Source organism: Chondrus crispus, genomic scaffold (genome assembly GCF_000350225.1).
Source record: "Chondrus crispus Stackhouse genomic scaffold, scaffold_61, whole genome shotgun sequence".
NCBI lineage: Eukaryota > Rhodophyta > Florideophyceae > Gigartinales > Gigartinaceae > Chondrus > Chondrus crispus.
Window position 1 is genome coordinate 66,488 of NW_005178572.1, and position 21,012 is coordinate 87,499.

General features: G+C 50.3%; 1 protein-coding gene; it reads right to left on the bottom strand.

Moving 5' to 3' along the window:
• Positions 1-18,210: 18,210 nt before the first annotated feature.
• CHC_T00007072001 (hypothetical protein) lies at positions 18,211-19,484 on the bottom strand. XM_005710470.1 is given in 2 exon segments: positions 18,211-19,256; positions 19,257-19,484. 1 exon segment carries the CDS (start codon positions 19,482-19,484, stop codon positions 19,257-19,259), a length of 228 nt encoding a protein of 75 aa, XP_005710527.1. The 3' UTR covers positions 18,211-19,256.
• Positions 19,485-21,012: the final 1,528 nt, after the last annotated feature.

Below are 21,012 nucleotides of genomic sequence, written 5' to 3' on the forward strand. Positions count from 1 at the left end.
ATTTTCCCTCCCCGGCATCGACATGCCACCTACGCGTCGGGAAGCGGTCATCGACGGGCCTGGCGCGTTGCACGTGTGCGTGACAGGGCGGGATGGAGACAATGTGGCCCTCATTTCCTGTGACGTTGGACGAGGTCAGTGCCGAAGAGATCGCCGACGACGTCTTGCAAGGCCGTGCGGAAGATGAGCTCGACGACTTGCGGGGCTTTCCTGATGGCCGCGTCAAAGTCGGGGACCGGGATGTCCTCGCCGAGGATCTTGCGAGTGGTTTGCTGGTACTCGCCGTCGTTGGAGGCCTGGTAGATGAAGCTCGTGGTGGCTTCGAGCTTGTCGGAAGGGATGAAATCGCGCAGGACCACGTAGCCGTCGGACACGGAGGAGCGCTGTTGCTCGTCGGAGAGTGCGAGGGTGTCCATTCCGATGCGGAAACGCGTTGACAGAGGTTACTGCTCTCGCGGGTGGCGGGATAGATGCCACAACGTAGAGAACAATTGTTTAGCCTGACAGTGTGGAAGAGAGCGGGGTGTGGGTTGGGATGTGGAAAACGGGCGCGGTCATGAAGCGAAATGAGGGGTGGATTCTTGAGACTGGGTGACAGCTGCAATGACGCTGTGATGCCTAACCAGCCCATGTGCGCTATTGACCAGGGCGTCGCTGGCAGTGGCCGGTGATGGATGACGGCGACGAAATCGACTGCGTTTCGCGCATCGTTCAACAAATGATGGCGTCCAGACGGACGGTGCGATCCGTGGTTCTAGCGAGCATGTCCATCATCCTGAGGCGCTCCCCCTCCTCGGAGTGCTGCTGGGAATTCATGGTTGGCACTTGGGGTGGGTTAACGTGCAGACGTCATGCGCTAATGAGTGTGGGGGTGGGGGCGGGGCGGATGAAGGAGGGAGGGATGGAAAGACGTTGAGAAGAGGGGGTTCGTAGAAGGGGGGTAACGGCTATTGGGACGATGCGGCAGTGACGGAGACATGGCAAACGACTAGATGAATAGATCCGGCCGCTGGCCGGATCTATTGGCTGGATCTATAGGGGCTGGATCTCTTCATCCAGTCGTTTGCCAGCAGTGATCCCCTCTGCCAACTCTCACTTTCTTATTTTTCACTTATTTTAAAAAGGCACAAAACAAAAGTCACGACCTTTTGCAGTCTTTCACAATGTCCAATACGGTGTTTCTCTTCGCAACGCCCGCGACCTTCGACCACATCGAAAAACCCCTTCGTCATCAACCCGCCCTCAGAGTGTCGCCATGGACCCAAGACCCGTCATGGACCCGGACGCCTACCGTACCGTCACAACGGGCGTGGCGCCCTTCTGGGCCTCCAAGTACGCGCGGGAGTCGTCGAAGAACTGGGACAAATTCTACCGTCGCAACAAGACCAACTTCTACCAGCACCGCCACTGGACGACGGCCGTTGCCACGGACGGCTTCGCGAGTCTCGCGCAGCCGTGCGCCATGCCGGACGCGCGTGTCGTGCTGGCTCTGTCACAACATACGCCGCCGCCGACAAACGGAGGACAAATTGAAGACTTGTTCCCATCCCAACCTTCATACTGTAGTATTAAGCTGAAAATATCTAAAAACCTCGCATGGAATGTACACTTGTATCGCGTGTGTAAGCCCTTGGATATGATATGGCTATCAGAACACGTCTGACTACGGAATTCGGTTACTCTTCACACCCCCCAAACCTTGCTCAGCACGTTGTAGAACACAAACCAACTCTTGATACTAAGAGCCCTGATCCAAAATGAGCTCTTTGTCGTCGTCTCCGTTGGGACACAGAGTAAATCTACGAAACGGAAACCTGACTCTTGCTCAACTGTCGGATAGTAGCAACACAAATTAATTCACAGTGAAGAAACTTGTCCGGAGTGTTACCACATCTTAAATCCAGCAACATTCCCGGCCACCTCATAAACTTGTGCAACAATAAAACAACCACCAAAGCCCCCTACATAACTCCCACAATGCGCTTTCCCAATTCCACTAAATCAATATTGTCAATCTCAATCAGCAACCACTGCGTGAAAAACTCCGGCTTCTCCTTTGGTCTCTTCACCAATCTATCCACCGGCCACCATTCTACCCCCTCCACTTCCTCCATATCAAACCTCACACGTCCATGCGCTGTCTCTTCATACAACGCCGCGTACGTATTTGTAAACATATTATCAATCACGCCGGCCTCCTCTTAGAACTGTCTCGACAAGTACGGCTGCCGCACGGTCACCAACGCGTCTGCCAGAAAATTCAGCCCAAGTTCTTCTTGCAAGCCGCGAGTCGACGACGTGATGTATTCCTCACCCGCAGAGAGATGCTCGGCCACGCTGACATCTCAGAGCTTTGCGCCAACTTTCTTGTGCTCTGAGCGTTGTTGTAGAAGCACCTCGATCGCTAGCGTGGAAACGCCGATCGAGAGGTGACTGCGGAAGAGGAACACGTCGCAGTGGCGGTGCGAATTACGTAATGCACTACATTTTGACCAATCACGCTGTGTATAGCTAGAAAAAACAATATCGATCACAGCAATGAATGCAATGAATGTCTACCCCGTCTTCCGCCCCGTCCACTATTTTCTCCAATCACGCACAACGTTCTCCAATTCCTGCGTCTCACTGGACCGCCTTCCCTGGGGCGGAACCCCGCTCGGCACCGCGTCCATCTTCGAGCTCAGCGGCGTCGCCGGCGCGGGCACGACCCAGATTCACCTGCAGCTCTCGCTCATGGCGGCCGCCCCGGCCGAGCACGGCGGCGCTGCCACCGGCGCCATCGTTGCCTTCACGGAAGGGGCTCCCACATTTTACCCGCCCGCCCCACTCGGATGACATTCGTCTTTCCCCCATCCGCGATCCACCATCACACCTCTCCCGCCCCTGTCCGTGCTCCCTGCCGCCGGCTCCGTCGCTGCATATTCAAGCATCCCAAATTCACCTCAACAATACCATCTGCCCCATCATCCTCGCTCAGGCCTAGACTCTTACCCAACTCAATCCCGGTCGCCCTCCCTTTCCGTTCCTCTTCTCAGTCCGCCGGAACACTACTCAACAAATTATCAAAACTTCCGCACACTGTTCAAGTCCCCGGTTGCCCCGTGGCACCAGCCAGCCAAAGTGCATTGCCCCACCGAGTTTGCAGCTCCGGTGCAGTTGTCGAAGTCTGCCTATCACGAAGTGAATCAAACCACATCCCTTCAACAATCAGAGAAAGAAACCTTCCCTTACACCCAACCTTACTCAGTACAGGCTGACACAAACAGGACACCCCCGGCAGCAGGCGGCTACTACAACGACGGCACACCCATCCAGCGAATGGGGCCTCCTCTCAAGCGAGAATCATTTTTAACGATAGGTGCACTCTCGTCCGCAGGGGCGGGCCCTCTACACAAGCACCGCAAAATCCCGAAACGGATGTAAAATCACCAGTGAAGAAGACGATCAAAACAGATCGCGGAATTCGAGATGTTTACGAGTGCCCGTATCTGAACTGCAAGCGGAGGTAAACAGAACAAAGTAATATGAAGGCACACATGCAAATGCACACTGGCGAGAAGCCTTACGTGTGTAGGAATAAGGGTTGCATGAAGGCGTTTCGATGGAAGTCAAGTCTGACATATCATGAAAAGCTCTACATGTGAAATCGAGACCTTTTAAATGGTCGCCATGTAGACGGTCCTTTGTGGAGAAACGGAAGTTAAAAATGGATTTTGATTTATACCTGGTGAATCGAAGACACAGGGAGCGAGGAAAGCAAGGTGATGAGGGTTGTTTGTAATACTAGCGAAGGGCAGAAGAGATGAATGGATGTTGGTTCGATGTGCAACTTGGGGAGGTAGGCTTGACTATTTTCTCTATTGCGAACATTGCGCAGTAGTTTTTGCATGGTTGCGAGCAGTAGCTAGATAGACGAATGCGTTGAATCTTGCGACTGGCATAGCCCTGAGTCTTCTCATGCAAAAGATGTACATATTAAAAACAAGATATGCCAGTTTCCGTCTTTCTAAATGTTTTGAATCAGGTTTGTCTTGTATGTCGTCGTGTATGTATCAGCCATTGTCAAAACAGTCTACGTCGTTTACCGATGTCCGTGCACATTGTGCAGGGCATATTGATATGTGAGTTCGATATGCGGCGAAGGCGACAAAACCTTGTAACTGGTGCACCGGGGGCACTGAAAAAAAAAATATATATTCTATGTATGCGGCATAGAGATATTGTGAAAGATATCGACTAATCGCAAGCAAATGAAAAAGGGGCGAACGCTACAAGGCATCGGCAAGGCGGCCCGTCCCAAAGCGAGCCTCTGCGGCAAGTGGAGCTGGGGATAGCAGTGGAGCTGGGGATAGCAGTGGTAAGAGAAGAAGGGTTGTGGAATCTTACCCGGATGGAATCTCTCCGGTATCAATTGCGATGTACTGGTGTGGTGATGGCGGATAAGCACGGAAAGATCTGGGCGGAAGAGGGTGCGGAAGAGGGTGCGGAAGAGGGTGAGGGTTGCGCGGAGGAGCTTGCGGATGAGGGGGGAGGGGGGTGCGGGTACGGAGCGGGGGCATGTGTGTCGTTTTCGTCCATTCGTGACCCTCGCCAGTGGTCCGGCCCATCACTTTCGAAATATTATAATGTCCATAATAGCATCGCAAAGATCTTTCACAAACATGAACGACCCTGCTACTTTTTGTTTGTATGTTTAATAACTTTTACGATTTTTTTCGGCAAACATGACTGGTTGCATTGCTGTTTTATATATAGTTATCAATTCGCAAAAATTGAATCTCTGGAAGACTGAATATTATTGTTCCAGAATTTAACGCCTTTGTAGTGTCTGCCCTCCGGGTGAGGGTCCATCCTATCAGTCCCGGGTACGGCGCCGATTGGATCAGCGATATTAAAGCTTGAGCCCGGAACGGTTTCACGGCGCGGCGCCGGCGCCGGTACCGCGCCTCCCGTTTCGGTAAATGTCGTGGCCAGACGGATGGCCACGCTGGAGCTAGTAGTTCCCTTTGCAGCCAATGCGGTCGGAGATTCGTCCTCCTCTGCGGCGAGCGCTGCCACCGCCTCGTCCCGTATGAGGAGGGCCATCTTCTCGTCCAGCAGGGCGCGGAGCGCGGTGTCCGCATGCTCCGCCACCAGTCTTGGTGCCGTTCGGTCGAGGCAAACCTGGACGACCTGAGGTAGTTCCTCAGCGAGGAAATCCTCCATCCAGGTTTGTAGTCGCGGGAGTAACGCGTCGTACAGTACTTGTACGCGGTTTCCCCCACCAGCCGGTAGCCGGGCGGTGGTGTCCGACACGGAAGGGGTCTTCTGACCCCTGGTAGACGTCGGGCGTAGCAGGGCTTCCGGAATGTCGATCCTGGGGCGCTGTGCGCCTCTGCCACTGCGGGTACTTTCTCGCCCGGAGGCGGTATCTTCTCCGGCGGAATCCGCACGGTTCATCGTCGATGATCACTGGCGATTGACGCGGTGATTTTCGACCTCTTTCAATCCGATCGGTAATTGCTCGCGCTGGCGATCCAGTGCGGGCTCAACCTCTGTAGTTATGTCCTCCACAAGAGTACCAAAATGTGGTATAACTACCTTCGTCCCGACCACTCGGAAACGAGGGGCGTTAGAGGTAAGGCAGCGCGCACCGCTGGGTAACCCACGCGCGAACGCAAACCGTACGGAAGGACTCGAAAAGAGGGAAGGCTCACGTGGCCGGTGACGCGCAGCCGGTCGGTGGTGTTAGATCCGGACGGCCGGTCACGGGTTAGAAGCCTGAGACTAAAAGGGAAACCGGAACTGGATAGCAATTAGCCGTAAAGGGAAGGGAGGCGAGTCTGCCTCGCGTTTACTGGAACGGGGCAGGTGCCCCCGGTCTTAACCCCTAAGTGGGACGCCAGGGCACCTGTCCCGCTACAGTAGCTGTTACTTACTGTATACCAGCTACTGTGCTAAATTGGCTAATTTGTGCCATTAATTACTAATTATCTACGGGACGGGTCGCACACGTGTGCCCGTGGCCACGACCGGCGTCGACGGCTATGCCACGTGTACGCCGTGGAGGTACTACTGCGCTTTCAGAGGGCGTGTGCACGACTATTACAGTAGTAACCGCCCGTCCAGGCGGTTCTCATCTCCCATCGGGGGTCGTGGTGTGGAATTGTACCACACACCGATCGCGCACTCAACAGTAGTCACTTCAACTTCTCTACACACCCACGCTATTTCAGAACACGATATATGTTCTCGAAAACATGCTCCTCATATGCGCTCCTGCCCTCTCCGTATCGGCCCCACTCATTGCAAGCAGCCCTCCTCCTGCGCTGCATACATCCGCCATCTTCTTACACCATTCTTCTCCACCCTCCTTCCTCGCTTTTTGCCCCGCGAAATCGTGCGTCAGGTCATGCACCCGCAACCTACCACAACCCTTCACATACTGCAGATCTACTAATCCAACACTTTCCATCTGCTTTGAACACCTTGCCGTCCACTCGTTGTCCATCTCCCACAAATTTCCAACCAAACTGAAAGGCATCCGATCTTGCTTCTTAACAACACACAGACTCCGATGTATTCTTCGAAACGAAAAATCACCAACCGTCCCCCCACTGCTTCCCACATCGAACTCCAGGATATCTAGTGATGTATGCAATGTCCTATGCAACGACAAATATAAGTCCTTCACACACTCCCTGCGAATCGTGTTGCATCTCTTCATCCTCAAAAGGTACGCTCCCGTGTGTCTGACTCCTTCCTCCCATTCCTCTCTCATGTACCGCACACTCGTTCCCGCTCACGTTACGGGCAAGCGGCAACCCGCCACACATGTCCAGTATTTCACTTACGGCCTCCTTCCATCTCTCATCATCCAATTCGCCTCATCCACTCCTCTCGAGTCGTTTCACTCGCGTGCACAACCATTTTAAGTGCTTCTTTTCTTACCTTCTCCCTCGGTTCGAAAGCAGCCCGCTCTTCAGTCTGACGCAGCTCCTTGTCTCTCATGGAGTACGGTAGCATGCTCCTCCTTTCCTGGCTGCCCCTGCAGTGACAGCTGGAACAAACGACTTTTGCCGGTTGTTCGCGTCTATATCATTCACCACCCACATATCATTAATGATAAACAGACACACATGACTACAGAACCATACCTGTACTTTGGCCAACACCCTTCCAAACTCGCTCTGCTCTCGCATTTTTGCAGCCTTCTGGTTGCCAACGGACGCCACCACAATCAGACACTTCTTCAGTCAGCCGTCCAACGTTTCCGTCTCTCCTCAACGACATGAAGTACACTTCTCCCCAAAAATTCCTCCTTAATCTCAACGTCGTGCGCGATCGCTCGTAGAGGGCATGTCTTCTGGATTCCCCCCTGCCCCACTGCTGTCGCACCCGCTTGATTGTTCCTATCCCTCCGTTGAACAGTCACTTTTGGACGAGACTCAAACGTCTCCGGTAATCCATCACTCCCCCGAGAATCAAGTTTCACATATATCGACGCAAAATTATGTTCGGCTCTTATTGACAGCCTGAAAATATCACACGTGCCTGACCCTGTCGACTCGACGGCCGCACAACTCGGGCGAGAATCGATGCAGTTCGACTCGACGACCGCGCGATTATCGATGGCCGCGCTTGCTTGTAGGATACGATGGTGACGGCGGTTCACTTGTTGCTTGCCCTTCTCTAATACTTCTCCATCTCCCGCTGCAGAGGCGTACGTACCGAGTCTCGCGAAGCGAGGATCAACAGAATATGCGGAAACGAGTGTTAGAGAGGACCGATCTGATGGGCGCGTGCGCGTGGCCGAAAATGGAGGGACCGATGTGATCTATGTCTTCATCAGAATCATCGCCTGAGATAATTTCGCCTCGGCTCCTTGCCACACTCCTGTGGTGCTCCCTAAAATGTCGGAGTATTCGGGGATTGGTGTGGGCTCGTTCGTCGAGAGGCTTGAACGGCGCACCTCCTCGGCACGCTTGGCATGGCGCCGCTCTGGTGGAAGAGGAGCGACAGGGGGACGGAAGGGGGGCGGTGAGATTTCACAGGGCGCGGATGCAACTGTGGTTTTTTCGAGCGCGTGCGCCATACCTTCGAGGGGAGGCGGTGCTGACTTCGCCAAAAGCGATAGCGGCTCCACTAATTTTGGCTTTTGTAAGACTTGCACAAAAGACTTGAGTCTTTAGTGCAGATGTGCAGTATGAGTGATAGCGCCCTGCGGGAGTTCTTTGCAAGCAATGGCTTTAAATAGCCGAAAATCCAATTTTCTTATAGTGCCTGGTTCGATATATAGCCGTTTTCGTCCCACAGCCACAGGTCAGCACTATATTACCAATACAGGAAATGTTAGTATGGGTGGCCACCCATACTAGAATCACCCTCCGAAAAGTTAACAAATTTTAATAAAGTAGTAGTATGGCTGGCCACCCATACAGCAAAATGAAATCTTGTCGCGCGACAACCATACTAGAATCATACTCAAATCACCCCCCAAAAAAATTTATAAATCTTACATTTAACGTTAATAATTTAATATTTAACTATTAGTTAATTAATGTCGAGCAGTACCGTCATTAGAACAACGGTACTCCGAAACTTTGCGTCCATAGGACGCGATCGCGAAACATTACACTGTCGGATATTAATTAATGCATTTTAAAAACACTATATATTTAATATTAATATTTAACTACGATTTAATTAATGTCGAGCAGTACCGCCACGTGTACTTCATTGCATTTTGGTCATCCACACCTTTAGTACATTGCATTTTGTTCGCCACGTGTAATACATTGCATTTTGTCGTACAAGATTTTCAAAAGTTGTATGGGTGGGCAGCCATACTGGAATCGACCTCCAAAAATTTAGCAAAAATTAAATTAGTTGCAGTATGGCTGGCCACCCATATAGCTTTTGAAAATCTTGTTGCACGACAGAACATTGCATATCATACCAAAGACCTTGCGTGCTCGTGCAAGCCTGCGCGATGTACCTTGATATTTTTGAGAGCCCCGCAGGGCTCTATAGTCGAAAATGCCCCCATTTTAACAGAACAACAAACTTTACTTATATATCCTTTGCCAATCTATCGTGGAATCGACTACGTCTTTTAAGCCCCAATGTCACAATGCGAAGTCTAGAGTGCCCTAGAGTGCAGTAATAGGTCTGCAAATAAATAGACCCAATGCATTAAACAAGCACACCAACTCGAATGGAGGTCGTGCGCGACGACCGTTGTACGTGGGAGTTGTCCACGTAATTGCTTGACAGAGTCAGCTGTTAACTCTTGCTTGACAGTCTCAGACATTAATTAATCCCCTACTCCATTAATCCCCTAATTAGCAATATTGTAATTAGTAAATAATTGAGGTTAATATTTAATGATCATTTAATTGTTGCACAAACTCTACCATCATCCAGACAATGGTGCTCCAAACCCCTGCGTCCTTGGGACGCGATTTCGTTATTAATTAGCGCATGTTGTAATCATTATATATTTAATGTTAATATTGAGTTTTCAATTAGTTAGAATTTTCATGGACTTGGGGAGCCGTCAGCGTAAGAAAGTCGGTGGAAGTATTTTTTCGAAGTATGCAGCCACCGGCCCCCACTGTTAGGAATGTACATGGACAACTGTGTTCCCGTAATCTCCCTCCTCCCCCTAATCTCAAATTCGAGATGCACACTCATAACTTCAACCAAAAGCAAAATTGCTCAACTTGCACCTCATTCACACTATGGCAAACCACAGATCAAATTCACATCCCCATTCCCTTCTGACGCCATACAACGACGTGTTTCCCTAACTCACGTAATCACCCTTAATTTCAAGACCCTACTTCCATCACACCCACTACTAACTATGCCAAATTCTCCACATCATCGTAGAACTTCACCACGTATAGGAACGTCAACCCTTCCTTTCTGTGCTACCCAGTCTCCCCGTTCTCCTACTCAGCATGAGCCCCTCGCAGGTCTTATTTCGACGCAATGCTTACATATACAGGGTTCTCGTACTCACTGACCCCCTCTCTCTCTTTCCCTCTCCCCTTCTTCCCCGGCGTTTCGCATCCCCGAAACCCCACACCTCTCACCTCCTTTCCCGCTCTCTCCCGACTTCACGCGCAATGACTACGCCTTCGCATGCCGCCGCGTTCGTCCGCAATGATCCTCGGGTGCCACTGCATCTCCCACCTACGTCCTTGTCTGTTGGCTTCCATTCTATCCCCCTCATCCTTGTCTGCGTCGATTGCAAGAGCGAGTCCCCCAGCGCAAGGGCCTTCAGCGACCACTTGCGCCACGTTCAAAACATCCCCACTCCCCAGGCCGCACAGCGCTCTACACAGGAAGGTCAGATTTATGATAAATTTAATAAAAGCAATGATGTTGCTATTTTTGGGGCCAAAAAATGCTGGATTTTTGCCAGCAATGAACGGTGGCCCGTGGGTCATTGGTTCGCGGGCAGCCATATTTTGCCAGCTTTTTTGGCCGTTCCCTTCAGCACGGGGATGAGGGGCGTTTCTGGTTCCGGCCAGTGACTGGACCAGAATTTTTGCTGGAGTACCATAGTTGTAACGGAAATGTTTTTTTGATACCTCGATGTAGCAACGTGATGTGCTATTCTGCTGCCTACTAAACCAGCGCTTGCCCGTGATGTCCTTAACCTTCACGTGCTCGTACCAGAATAAGCTCATGCCTAACCCGCGCTAGTACCAGAGGCGTTCATCGACCTTTTCACGTTTTCTCAACTGATTGAGTCCTCTCGCCATCATTTTTCCTTTGCTTCCCGACTTTGCGCATCCTGTGTTCCTACTGAGGCTCAATGACCCCGCGAAAAAGGTCTGGGAAGAAGGCAGGGCGTGCTCATTCGCGTTCTGCAGCCATGAAACCCGCTGCTTCAGGCAATCAGCGAGGCCGCTTGTCTCAGCAGAAGGGACCTCTGACATCTCGGAAGTCTAACAGCCAAGCGCCTGGGGCTCAGGTCCCTGCGGAACGCCGGTCATCTCCTCGTGTTGCGGCCGAAGCTACTCCCGCAGCGGCTGGGCAGGAATCCCGGCGGGTTTCAAGCAATACAGTCAGGACACCCCAAGGCAGTCCGCCATCTCACACGTGCTCGCTTCCCGTTCGAAGTCAGGGAAGTGGTCTGTCTGATGCAGCACCTCCGCGTGCGGGCAAGCGCAAGCGCGCCATCGGTTCGTCTCCGGGTGAAGACTTTTCCCTTTTGTTCGGGGATGGAGATCATGGCGAAGAAGATGAACACACAGAACGCAAACGGGCGAACCGTCAGTTGCTCGAGCTCCATGGACGCGAGCCAGAGGAGTACGTCGACGAGAGTGTGCAGGCTAGTGCAGCAGAGATGGACGGGGTCGCCGAAACTCAAGATGTGGAAGACGTCGTCGTTCCCACGCGTCGTGAGTGCATGGCAAGTTCCTTGCCGAGTCAGCCCCGGGGCCCCCATTTGGCTCGAGCACTTGGGGAAGACTCTAACCACGGAGTACTTCGAGTCATGCGGGAACTGCATGCTCGTTTGGAGAAGCAGCTCGCCATTGAAAAAAGGAAATTCTGGGTGCAATCAAGGCTGTATCTTCTCGTGTCTCAACCTTAGAGCGGACGTTATCACGCTGCCAGGACGCCGTCAACATTGTTCTTCTGAATTCCGCCCTGCCGAAGACAGGAAAAGCAGCCGAGAAGGCCTCTTTAAACGACCTCCTTAGGCCTATGGAGGACATCTTCGCAGGGAAATTCATGTGCATTATCTTCACAAGAGCGTTGATAAATTGCACCATGAGAGTTCTTCCTCAGAGAAAGGAAGCGAGTGAATCCTTAGAGGGTGTGAGTCGTGACACACAATTTTCCAAGCTTCAATTGGACGTCAATAGTTCCGAAGTGTTGGGGTTCGGACTTTTACTTGTCGAGGTCCTTTTGTGGAAAAGGGACCCAAGCGAGGAGAAAACCGAGGAGCTGCTGGGTACGAAGCAAGCTCGTCAGTATCTGGTCCTGCGAAAGGCTTGGGGAAAGAGCTTGATTGCAAATGCAATGAACAATCCGAGCATTGGGACGAAGTCACTCGAAATGGTACATCCGAAAATCCGCGGGAAGCTGAAGACCGCTGAGAAACCTTTTTGGCTGAGGCCGGGCTACATAACAATGATCACAGTCGAGTCTTTCTTCAACGAAGAATTTGCTTCAACGGCCATCAAGAAGGCCCGGCGTGTGGCTCGGCGTCGAAGCGATAAGATGGGGGAAGATGAGCCAATTGGATTCATCAAGGACGAAGACATTAGGGTTGAGATCGTTCGCCGCGTTTTCAAGATAGGTAATCAGTTTCTGAACAAGTCCAGGGAGCTTGGGCGGAAATCCTTCTTTCAAAACTTCTCATATGTTTTCCAAAGTGAAGTGGGAGTCTCATTCCAGTATGAGAATCCACCCCGCCCGCACATGAACCTCCAAGATATCCCAGACGGAACCGGTCGTACTGCTATGAAGTCGGTCGCTGAGGTGAACCCCCTGAATTTGATAGCATGGAAGAAGCTGATTTCTGAAAGCGATCCCTTCATATTTATCACTACGTATGACGTTGAGACGAAAGACAAGGATGGAAGGAAGGAGACTCGAAAAATTGTTATCCGACTCAATGCCATGCACGTCGCCTTGAAGTTTTTGGTGGCTTTTACCAGGTGTGGCAGTGATGAAGACCTCTATTCAATATCCAAGGAATCCTTTCGTGTGATTTACATGACTGCTGTCCTGTTTCGGGAGATCATGCTGATGAAGGTGATCGAGGCGAGGGGTGCATTTTCTCGAAACGAGCAGATATTGCATGAAGTGGATGGCCAGGATCACCACAATGGATCATGGCGGTCGCGACTGAGATCGCTCTACTCAGATCTTTTGACTGAAGGACAGGGAGAAAAGCGGGGGGAGCTTCCACAGCAACTGTCCAGTATTTTGAAGGAGAAGCTAGTGATGTCCGTGGATATGTACAACTCCGTGCACGATCCCCCGGTCCGTTCAGGTTCACATCACGAGGATAATGATGATCTGAGCGTGGTGGATGGTGAGGATGAAATCCAGGCGGATCAAGTCGAAGACGATGAGGATGTAGTCATGGTCCACGACTTCGATTTATAAGGGGTCGTATTTGATGTGATAGTGAGACTTCTTAGTTCACCAAAGTGAAAAATGAGTAAAGCGGGAGACTGCTGTAGCATGAATGAATTGAGTTTACTTAAAGAGGCCCAGAACTTTGGCAACAGTGATGAATTGCTTCACATGGGCAGACCCTTTGATAGAGATGAATGGGACATGCACTTGAAGTACTCCTAGTACGTCGCTGCGATTTACATCAGCAAATATAGACTGACAAGGATTGGATTGAAGATTACATCGCAGGTAGAACGACTCCTTCCGGTCCGATGGTCCACTGACCACTTTTTCAGCACTCATTACCTTGGAAATGCGTTCTTGGAAGTTAAGCTCTGATAGTCTTATGTCTTCCAGTGGATAAGAGTAGGTCTGCTCTATGGAATCCCAAGTGCAATCCCGACGAAATACAACGTGCCGTTGTTCATCCTCGTCATCCCTTATAACAGCAAGAGAATCTCCAATTGTCATATAGCACGGGTCAGAAAGAGATTCGGTGTTGGGACCGGCCATACAGCCTATCACTCTGGCAGATACATAATTGTCGGTACCTTTTTCCAGCCTTTTTGCGATGATCACGTCTCTGACAACTTGCGGTGATGCTGGTCCGAGTGCTTCTGACAAGTCTAGGAAGCTCCTAAAGTATATACTCGTCTCCTTCACAACTGATTTCCGGCACATATAATCTTCCGGAAGAATAGAAACCTTTGTTCGTAGCTGAGCTTTGACTCTTTCGGATATAGAATCAAACTGGAGCAATGTGCAGTCTGCTCGCGCCTTAAATGAGTCTTGTACAAACCACTTCGTCCCACGGGTTATTTCAACTGGGGTAGGACGTGTCGGTGTCTTGAGTAACCAATGCTCTAGACGCAACGAAATAAACTTAAGAGGAATATTGGAGCCTGCATCAGAAATGAGGAGCGCATTCTGAGTCCATAGTGCAGTCGTAATCGAGGATTGCTGTCCTTTCACCACTTCCTCAAGATACTGAAGGCGTCTGGAAAGAGCATTTAGCTCACGTGTATCTTTGATTGTATTCTGGTCAAGTGAGACAGTCGTCGTGTGGTTAACCTTCTTGCATTTTTCTACCATGGCACTACCTGGAGCATAGTCCATATCATCTGCATCCATCGATGCGCTTGCCACGTCTGAGCTTGCGCTGTTATCCAATCGCAGGGATGTATCTTTGAGTCTCCAGCTAAACTTTTGTCCATCTTGTACAAACTCGTTTCCCTCCTTGAAAGTAACCTTGCTTTTACATGCCCTGAATCCAAACGCTGCCTTGTATTGAATGGTCCCTTTGAGCACCTCTCGACGATCATCATGAAGGTAGTTGAGACTAATGACTGTTGCTGGGAACCATGCCTTGCTTTCTTCTTCATTCTCCAAGGTATAGTAGACCTCTATATCACTCCCGAATTGGAGGCCATTGAAAAGATCTGATACCATTATCAACTGGTGGATGGTATCGTCCTCTGTTAATTTCCCTTGCAAAGTGATAGTTGAGAAATTTGTTTGAAATATATACCGAAGACTAAAGAGTTGGGGGTAACCATTGGAACGTAGTCAGTATATAGACATATGTGTTTTTTGTGAAATCGATATTTTTGTAACGGTCACATTTAAAGATGCACGGCTCTGTGCAGCATCTAAATACCATGGGACTTAGACGTGCAAGTGAACAGCTGGGTATGGGCCCCAAAGGTACCGACATCATCCAGTCCGGATTGCTTTGAAAGTCAGTCATGTGTCATTGAATTACTGTTCTTTTAATCATAGTTGCTTTAGATTTAATTGTGCAATGAAGATAGAAGTGTCACTACAGAGTGATGATGATACTGTTCTCGCTATTGAAAGTATGAATTACCCAGTACCTACTCTTGGATGTCGTCCTCATCAGTGCCCTTCCTCTGTGAATCAGTGTCACCACTAGAATCACTTTATTTTTGTGACGTCAACATCTTGAAGTGCTCTTTTCTTGACTGTTTTGTGATTCACACACAAATTGTTTTGTGACTCTCACACCATTGTCTCACAATCATCTCCAACATCAACAAACCATCACAAACCCATTTAAAAAGCATAGCTGATAGCCTTGTTCTACAGACATTTTACGGCCTTCACTCTCGGGCTTGTGAAGCCTGCCTTATTCGTTGAAAAGTGCGTCGCCCAGAGTCAAACTCCCTCTCATGGACAGGAGAGGGCCCATGTCGCTTCAGTGTAGGGCGAGAATGCCAAACCGTCCGGCAGCTGCAGCAGATAGCTTGCCTACATGTAGAACACCACTGCACCTGGCGCGAGCCCTTTCTAAGTGCCTTGGGCCCGTCTTTTCTCCGTCTTTTGACCCCAATACAGAGTACGCAGTAGGTTTGGGTCCCACTGACCTTCTCGTGCAGTACACTCCGGTTCAACCTACGCAGTTGCGAACACGAAGGGAAGGGGAAGTGTCTCTGGAAATTAGCCGTAGAGGGCTGGAAAGGGAGATATTTTTTGTGTGACGTTGTTCAGTTTGTTTGCCATTTGAGATGGAGAGCCTTTTATATGTGATCTTCGTGATGCCTCCACACAACTCACACAAAGCCATCACAAAATGCACACTGCCATCACAAAATGCACACTGTCAGTGTGAGAGTTTTGATTTCAAGGTTGACGCCACGTGTAAAACATTGCATATCGATCCACACGTGTAATAAATTGCATTTACGTCCACACGTGTGATGTGTTTGTCGCGCGACAAGATCTACAAAAGCTGTATGGGTGGCTACCCATACTAGAATCAACCTCTAAAAAATTAACAAAAATTAATCTAGTTCCAGTATGGCTGGCCAGCCATACAGCTTTTGTAAATCTTGTCGCGCGACAGCCATTATATGTTACAGGGGGGTTGCTCAATAGTGCCTACTTTAGTAGTGCTTCCCTCTATATAGTGCTAGTTAGTTAGTTGTGTTATACAGGCTTTGTTGTGTTTGTGTTAGCAGTGAGCTTTGTCCCCAAATATATGTATTTGAGCCTCGTTTATATAGTGCCATCCCCCCAATAGTGCCATAGCTAGAGGTGCTTGTCATTCTTGACATTGTGAGCGCGAAAGACGCAAGGAAAATATATTGAGGGGCGCTGTTGCGGCAATTCTGCCGCGGGGCACCGAGCGACCTGTAATGACGGGAATCCACCCGTATTCTTTTACTCCTCACAAGTCTGCTGCCTCCCCCTTCCTATCTTCGGGGATGGCTTCTTAAGTACACGTTCCCCGGGATTAGTCGGCTATCCCCAACCCTCCCTCCCGTAATTTCCCCTTCGATCCAGCTTCCCCTTGCCCCACCGGTAGCCACCCCCTCGTGCCATTTTCCCTTCGCGCCCTCGGCCGGCGACCTGCGCGGTCTTTCTGCCCCAGCCCGAGCCCCGTGCGGCCTATGGTTTCCCTTCGTCTCCCCGGTGGCTGGCACCCCCAATTCCCCGCGCGTGCTGTCTCGCTCCCTCCTTCCCGCCTTTCGCTTGCCCGTCCTTCGGCGGTATACGGATGCGCTCCGCCCCGTGGTACGCGTGTCCAGCCGCCACCTGGCAACCGAATGCCTCGTAACACTGCTTGAGACACACAGCAATCTCACAAAACTGGGCTTCGTCTCGTTGAAAAATTACGGAAGATGGTTGGTGTGGCATTGAAATTGAAATTTTTCATTCTTTTGAGATTGACCGGTGTTTTGAGTAATCCCACGACCTCAAATTGACCAAGCAAAGTCCCAGGGCACACATCAGTGCAGATTGCAGCACAAGCAGTTGAGGACACCAAGTACAGCTTTTCGGCTCCAGCTTCAAGTACGTCTTGCCGCCACAATTTTCGATTTCCTGCTTTAGGACGTGCACAGCAGTCAGAAAACAGTCATAGAGGCTTCGTGAGACTGGAGTCTTGAAGCATTCAAGCGTCACCCTAGAAAGGCTGCACTCCAGAATACATTTTGCTTGCTTTGCATCATTCTCACCTCCAATCAATCGTTTCGGGAATAGGCCAGGCTGGTCGCATTAGAAGAAATCCCTCCGTGTGTAATCATGGCTTCTCAGAAGACAGCGTTTGAAGTCTCGAGCCCATTGGCGAGACCCATGAATTCACGCATTTCTGTGCAACTCCAAGAGAGCCCGTGCCAAGCACTTCAGAGTCGCAGGACACAGAAGGTAGCAATGCAGAATATCGATGCAAATGGAAGTGGACAAAAGCAGTAAGCAACGAGATAACTCCAAACCCCGGCAGACTCATATTTCCCCGGAATTGGCAAAGCAAGCCATTAATGATGCTATTACATACTCAGGTGGGGACGTTGTGGTTATGGCTAGAACCTGTGCAAGTGGATTTTGTGATGCGTTACAACAATGCTATGGTTCAGAAGAAATATCAGATGTGTTTATTGCTTGCGGCTCAGGTTTAAACGGCTTAATTGGATTGCAAGTCGCTGTAGAGCTGCAGAAGAGAGGTTATGCACCAGCGGTCTATGCTGCAGAGCAATCTAAGCATGCTAATTTCCGATCTGTCTGCGATGAAGCCGGAATCGACTTGCACGACTTCATTCCCAGCACGCTAGAGTTTTATTATGACATCGTTGTAGATGCCCTGCTTGGAACTGGCTTTGATGGGGGGGACATTCGACAACAGTACTGGACTGTTTACGAGATGCTAATCTCAACTCGGCTTGCGATTGTGAGCCTTGATGTACCATCTGGCTGGGATCTTTCGACGGGTCCAAGAAAAATTGATGTGACAGCAGATTCGTTTATCAAACCCGAAGTGCTAGTGTCTTTAGAAGCACCAAAGCTTGGATCAAATGTGTCTGCCGGGGGCTACCACTTTATAGCTGGTCGACATCTTCCTCAAAGCTACTTTTGGAAAAGGGAATCTCTGTTCCGGCTTTTCCCGGCGAGGAGTCAAACTGCGTGCTCATGTCAAGTAACCCGTTTCGCTTCGAAGGTGCTAATGGAGAGACATATGGGCGACCTGGACAATTCAATGCCACGCTCTACACGAAAAACCCTACCCGAGAATGAGTCGATATTGACAAGCACGATGACCTGTGGGACGAACTAGACTAGCATTAGAGTGTGCTCAGTGAGTTTAAGAGTGGAAATCATTGTCAAGTGCTATACAGGGACTCTAGCTGCGAAAAAACGCTGTCTACTGGCCAACTTTTTTGCGTAACGCGACGCGCCACATAATGTAATTCGACGTGGCCTGCGTCAGCGCGGAAGCTGTGACTTTTCCTGTTTGTCGCCATACGAACCCACACGCAACACCGGTGACACAGGCGGAGGCCATGTATCGAACGTTTGGCGGGTCATATCCAAGTTTTGATTTCCCTAAGTGTGCAATGCCGAAGGCACCAGACGCGATGAGTAGTGCAGATATGGACCCGTGGCCTAGGCGTTGCTCCAACATATTCTGAATCATACCCCTAAATATAAGCTCCTCGGTAACGCCGTTCATGAATATGCCTAGGAAAGTGGCGGCTTCTTTGGCCGCGTCTAAACGAGGTGGCGTCTTGACGTCAGCAAACCGGGTTAGGGCGGCAAGTGGAACGGTGATGAGATCAGAGGCAGCACCCACAGCTAGCGCTATCAGCACATCGACGGGGGTTACCTTGAAAGTGTAGCCCAAGTCACGAGCGTGGGCCAGCTTTGAAAAGGGCGTAGAATTGTGAAGCAGTTCACGACTGTCAAAGCTGCGGTGAACAAGCCCCAGGCTGTAACCTTTCCAGTCGGTGATATGTCCGATGACAACAGCTTAAATTCCAGTGGAAGCCAGATGCAAAGAACGGTAATCAGGTCGGCCATTTCGGAGCGAAGCGATGAGTGGTCGTCTGGCTTTGTGAGCTGAAGCAGTGACGGGATGAGGATATACGCTACGTAAATTGCCAATATAGGGACTGCGCGGCGCCGACCGTCCATGATGTTGGGTGCACCGGCGAGGCACACTGGAACCAAAACTAATAGCACCGTCCAAGCTGCTTGCCATCCATGTCCAAATTCGTTGACAAATGTCGAAGAAGAGTAAGCCAGGAATAAAAGAGTCCAGCACATCGAGGCTGAGGACTCCAAAGTATGGGCTCGGCCGCCTGGTTCTGGCATTTTTGGAAAGCCGCGGTCAGTCATTGGCTCCATGCTGAAGGATGGAACGAAGATTCTACTCGAACAGTGAAGTACAACACGGTTGAAGCTGTTTCAAATGTCTCTGCGGTAGCCGGAAAACGCTCTTGTAGAAAGCAGGGTTGCCTTGAGCACTTTGTCGTTGCTCGCTGCGATTTTTGCGTTTCTAAAAGGTTTACTAGGAAGGTACTCTTGCTGGGCCTTGCACGTGTTCGGGTGTGTGTGAACATCCGCACACGTTGCAGACTTACAGTGTATGCAGGCGAAGTAGGGGGGGGTTTTCTCTGGGCGTGCTTCCCTCTATATAGTGCTATGGCTCGCCCTCTTGCCTACTATAGTAGTGCTTCCCTCTATATAGTGCTATGGCTCGCCCTCTGGCACAGGTTATCATAAGCTCACACGTGTAGACCCTGACCAAAGGATGTTGTGTTATGCAGGCTTTGTTGTGTTTGTGTTACAAGTGTGCTTTGTCCCCAAATATATGTATTTGAGCCTCCTTATATAGTGCCATCCCCCCAATAGTGCCATAGCTAGAGGTATGTCACGCTATAGCACTATATCGTAGGAGGCACTGTATACGATTCCGTATCATAATCGGCCAATCATCATCCACCAGCTTCTCGCACGTGTAAGACATTGCGTTTGGTCACCACGTGTAATACATTGCATTTTGGTCGCCACGTGTAAAACATTGCATATCGATCCACACGTGTAATACATTGCATTTGGGTCCACACGTGTGATGTGTTTGTCGCGCGACAAGATCTACAAAAGCTGTATGGGTGGCTACCCATACTAGAATCAACCTCTAAAAAATTAGCAAAACTTAATCTAGTTCCAGTATGGCTGGCCAGCCATACAGCTTTTGTAAATCTTGTCGCGCGACAGCCATTACATGTCATTCCAAAGAAACTTGTCTGCGCATGCAGGCCTGCGCGGTATACCCTTCCCTAAAAGTATTATTTGGTAAAAAAGGCTAATTGGATGATTCAGTTCTCGTTGCTGCCAGTGCGGACAATGGGTGCAGTCTTTCATCCCTGGACTCCAGGGAAACGCTCCGGGGCCTAAGCGTTCACCTCTTCTACAGTTTCCCGCAATGTTACCTCCGTGCCTCTCCCCGTCCCGCCAAAAAAGAAAATAGCCGGCACACAACACCTTTAAAGGCCAAACAGTAGTATTTGATCCACGATCAAACACTTTCTCGTCATGGTCACGAAACAGGCCTCCAGTTTCCCGAAACGTTACCTCCTCGCTTCTCCCCGTCCGGCCAAAAAAATGGCGGGCACACAGCACCGTTAAAGGCCAAACAGTAGTAATTGATCCACGATCAAACACCTTCTCGTCCTGCTCCCGGGATTGGCCTCCAGTTACGGACAATTCACGCCCCCTCCGATGTCGATTGGAATGCGTCGTCAGGCAGTGCGCGCCAAGCAAGGGACAGACGGGACGCAAGGGCCAAAGACAAACGGCAGACAGCGGTAAATTTATTGAAGATGAAAAAAAGGTTGCCGATGTGGTTTGCCTCACAGTCGACTGTGAGGCGAACCACACTGATGATCATCAGTCGTGGGACAGCAGACCGATTACAAAAATGTCTCAAGACCAAGGACGACGAAAAACTGTCCCGCCTTCTTGACCCAGCCAACAACCGTCCCGGAGCCCCCCGTGTCGTCAAAGCGGACGAGGACAAAATCATTAAGCAGCGCATTAAATACACTGCCTCCCGGGGATTTGCAATTAACAATTATACATTGCGAG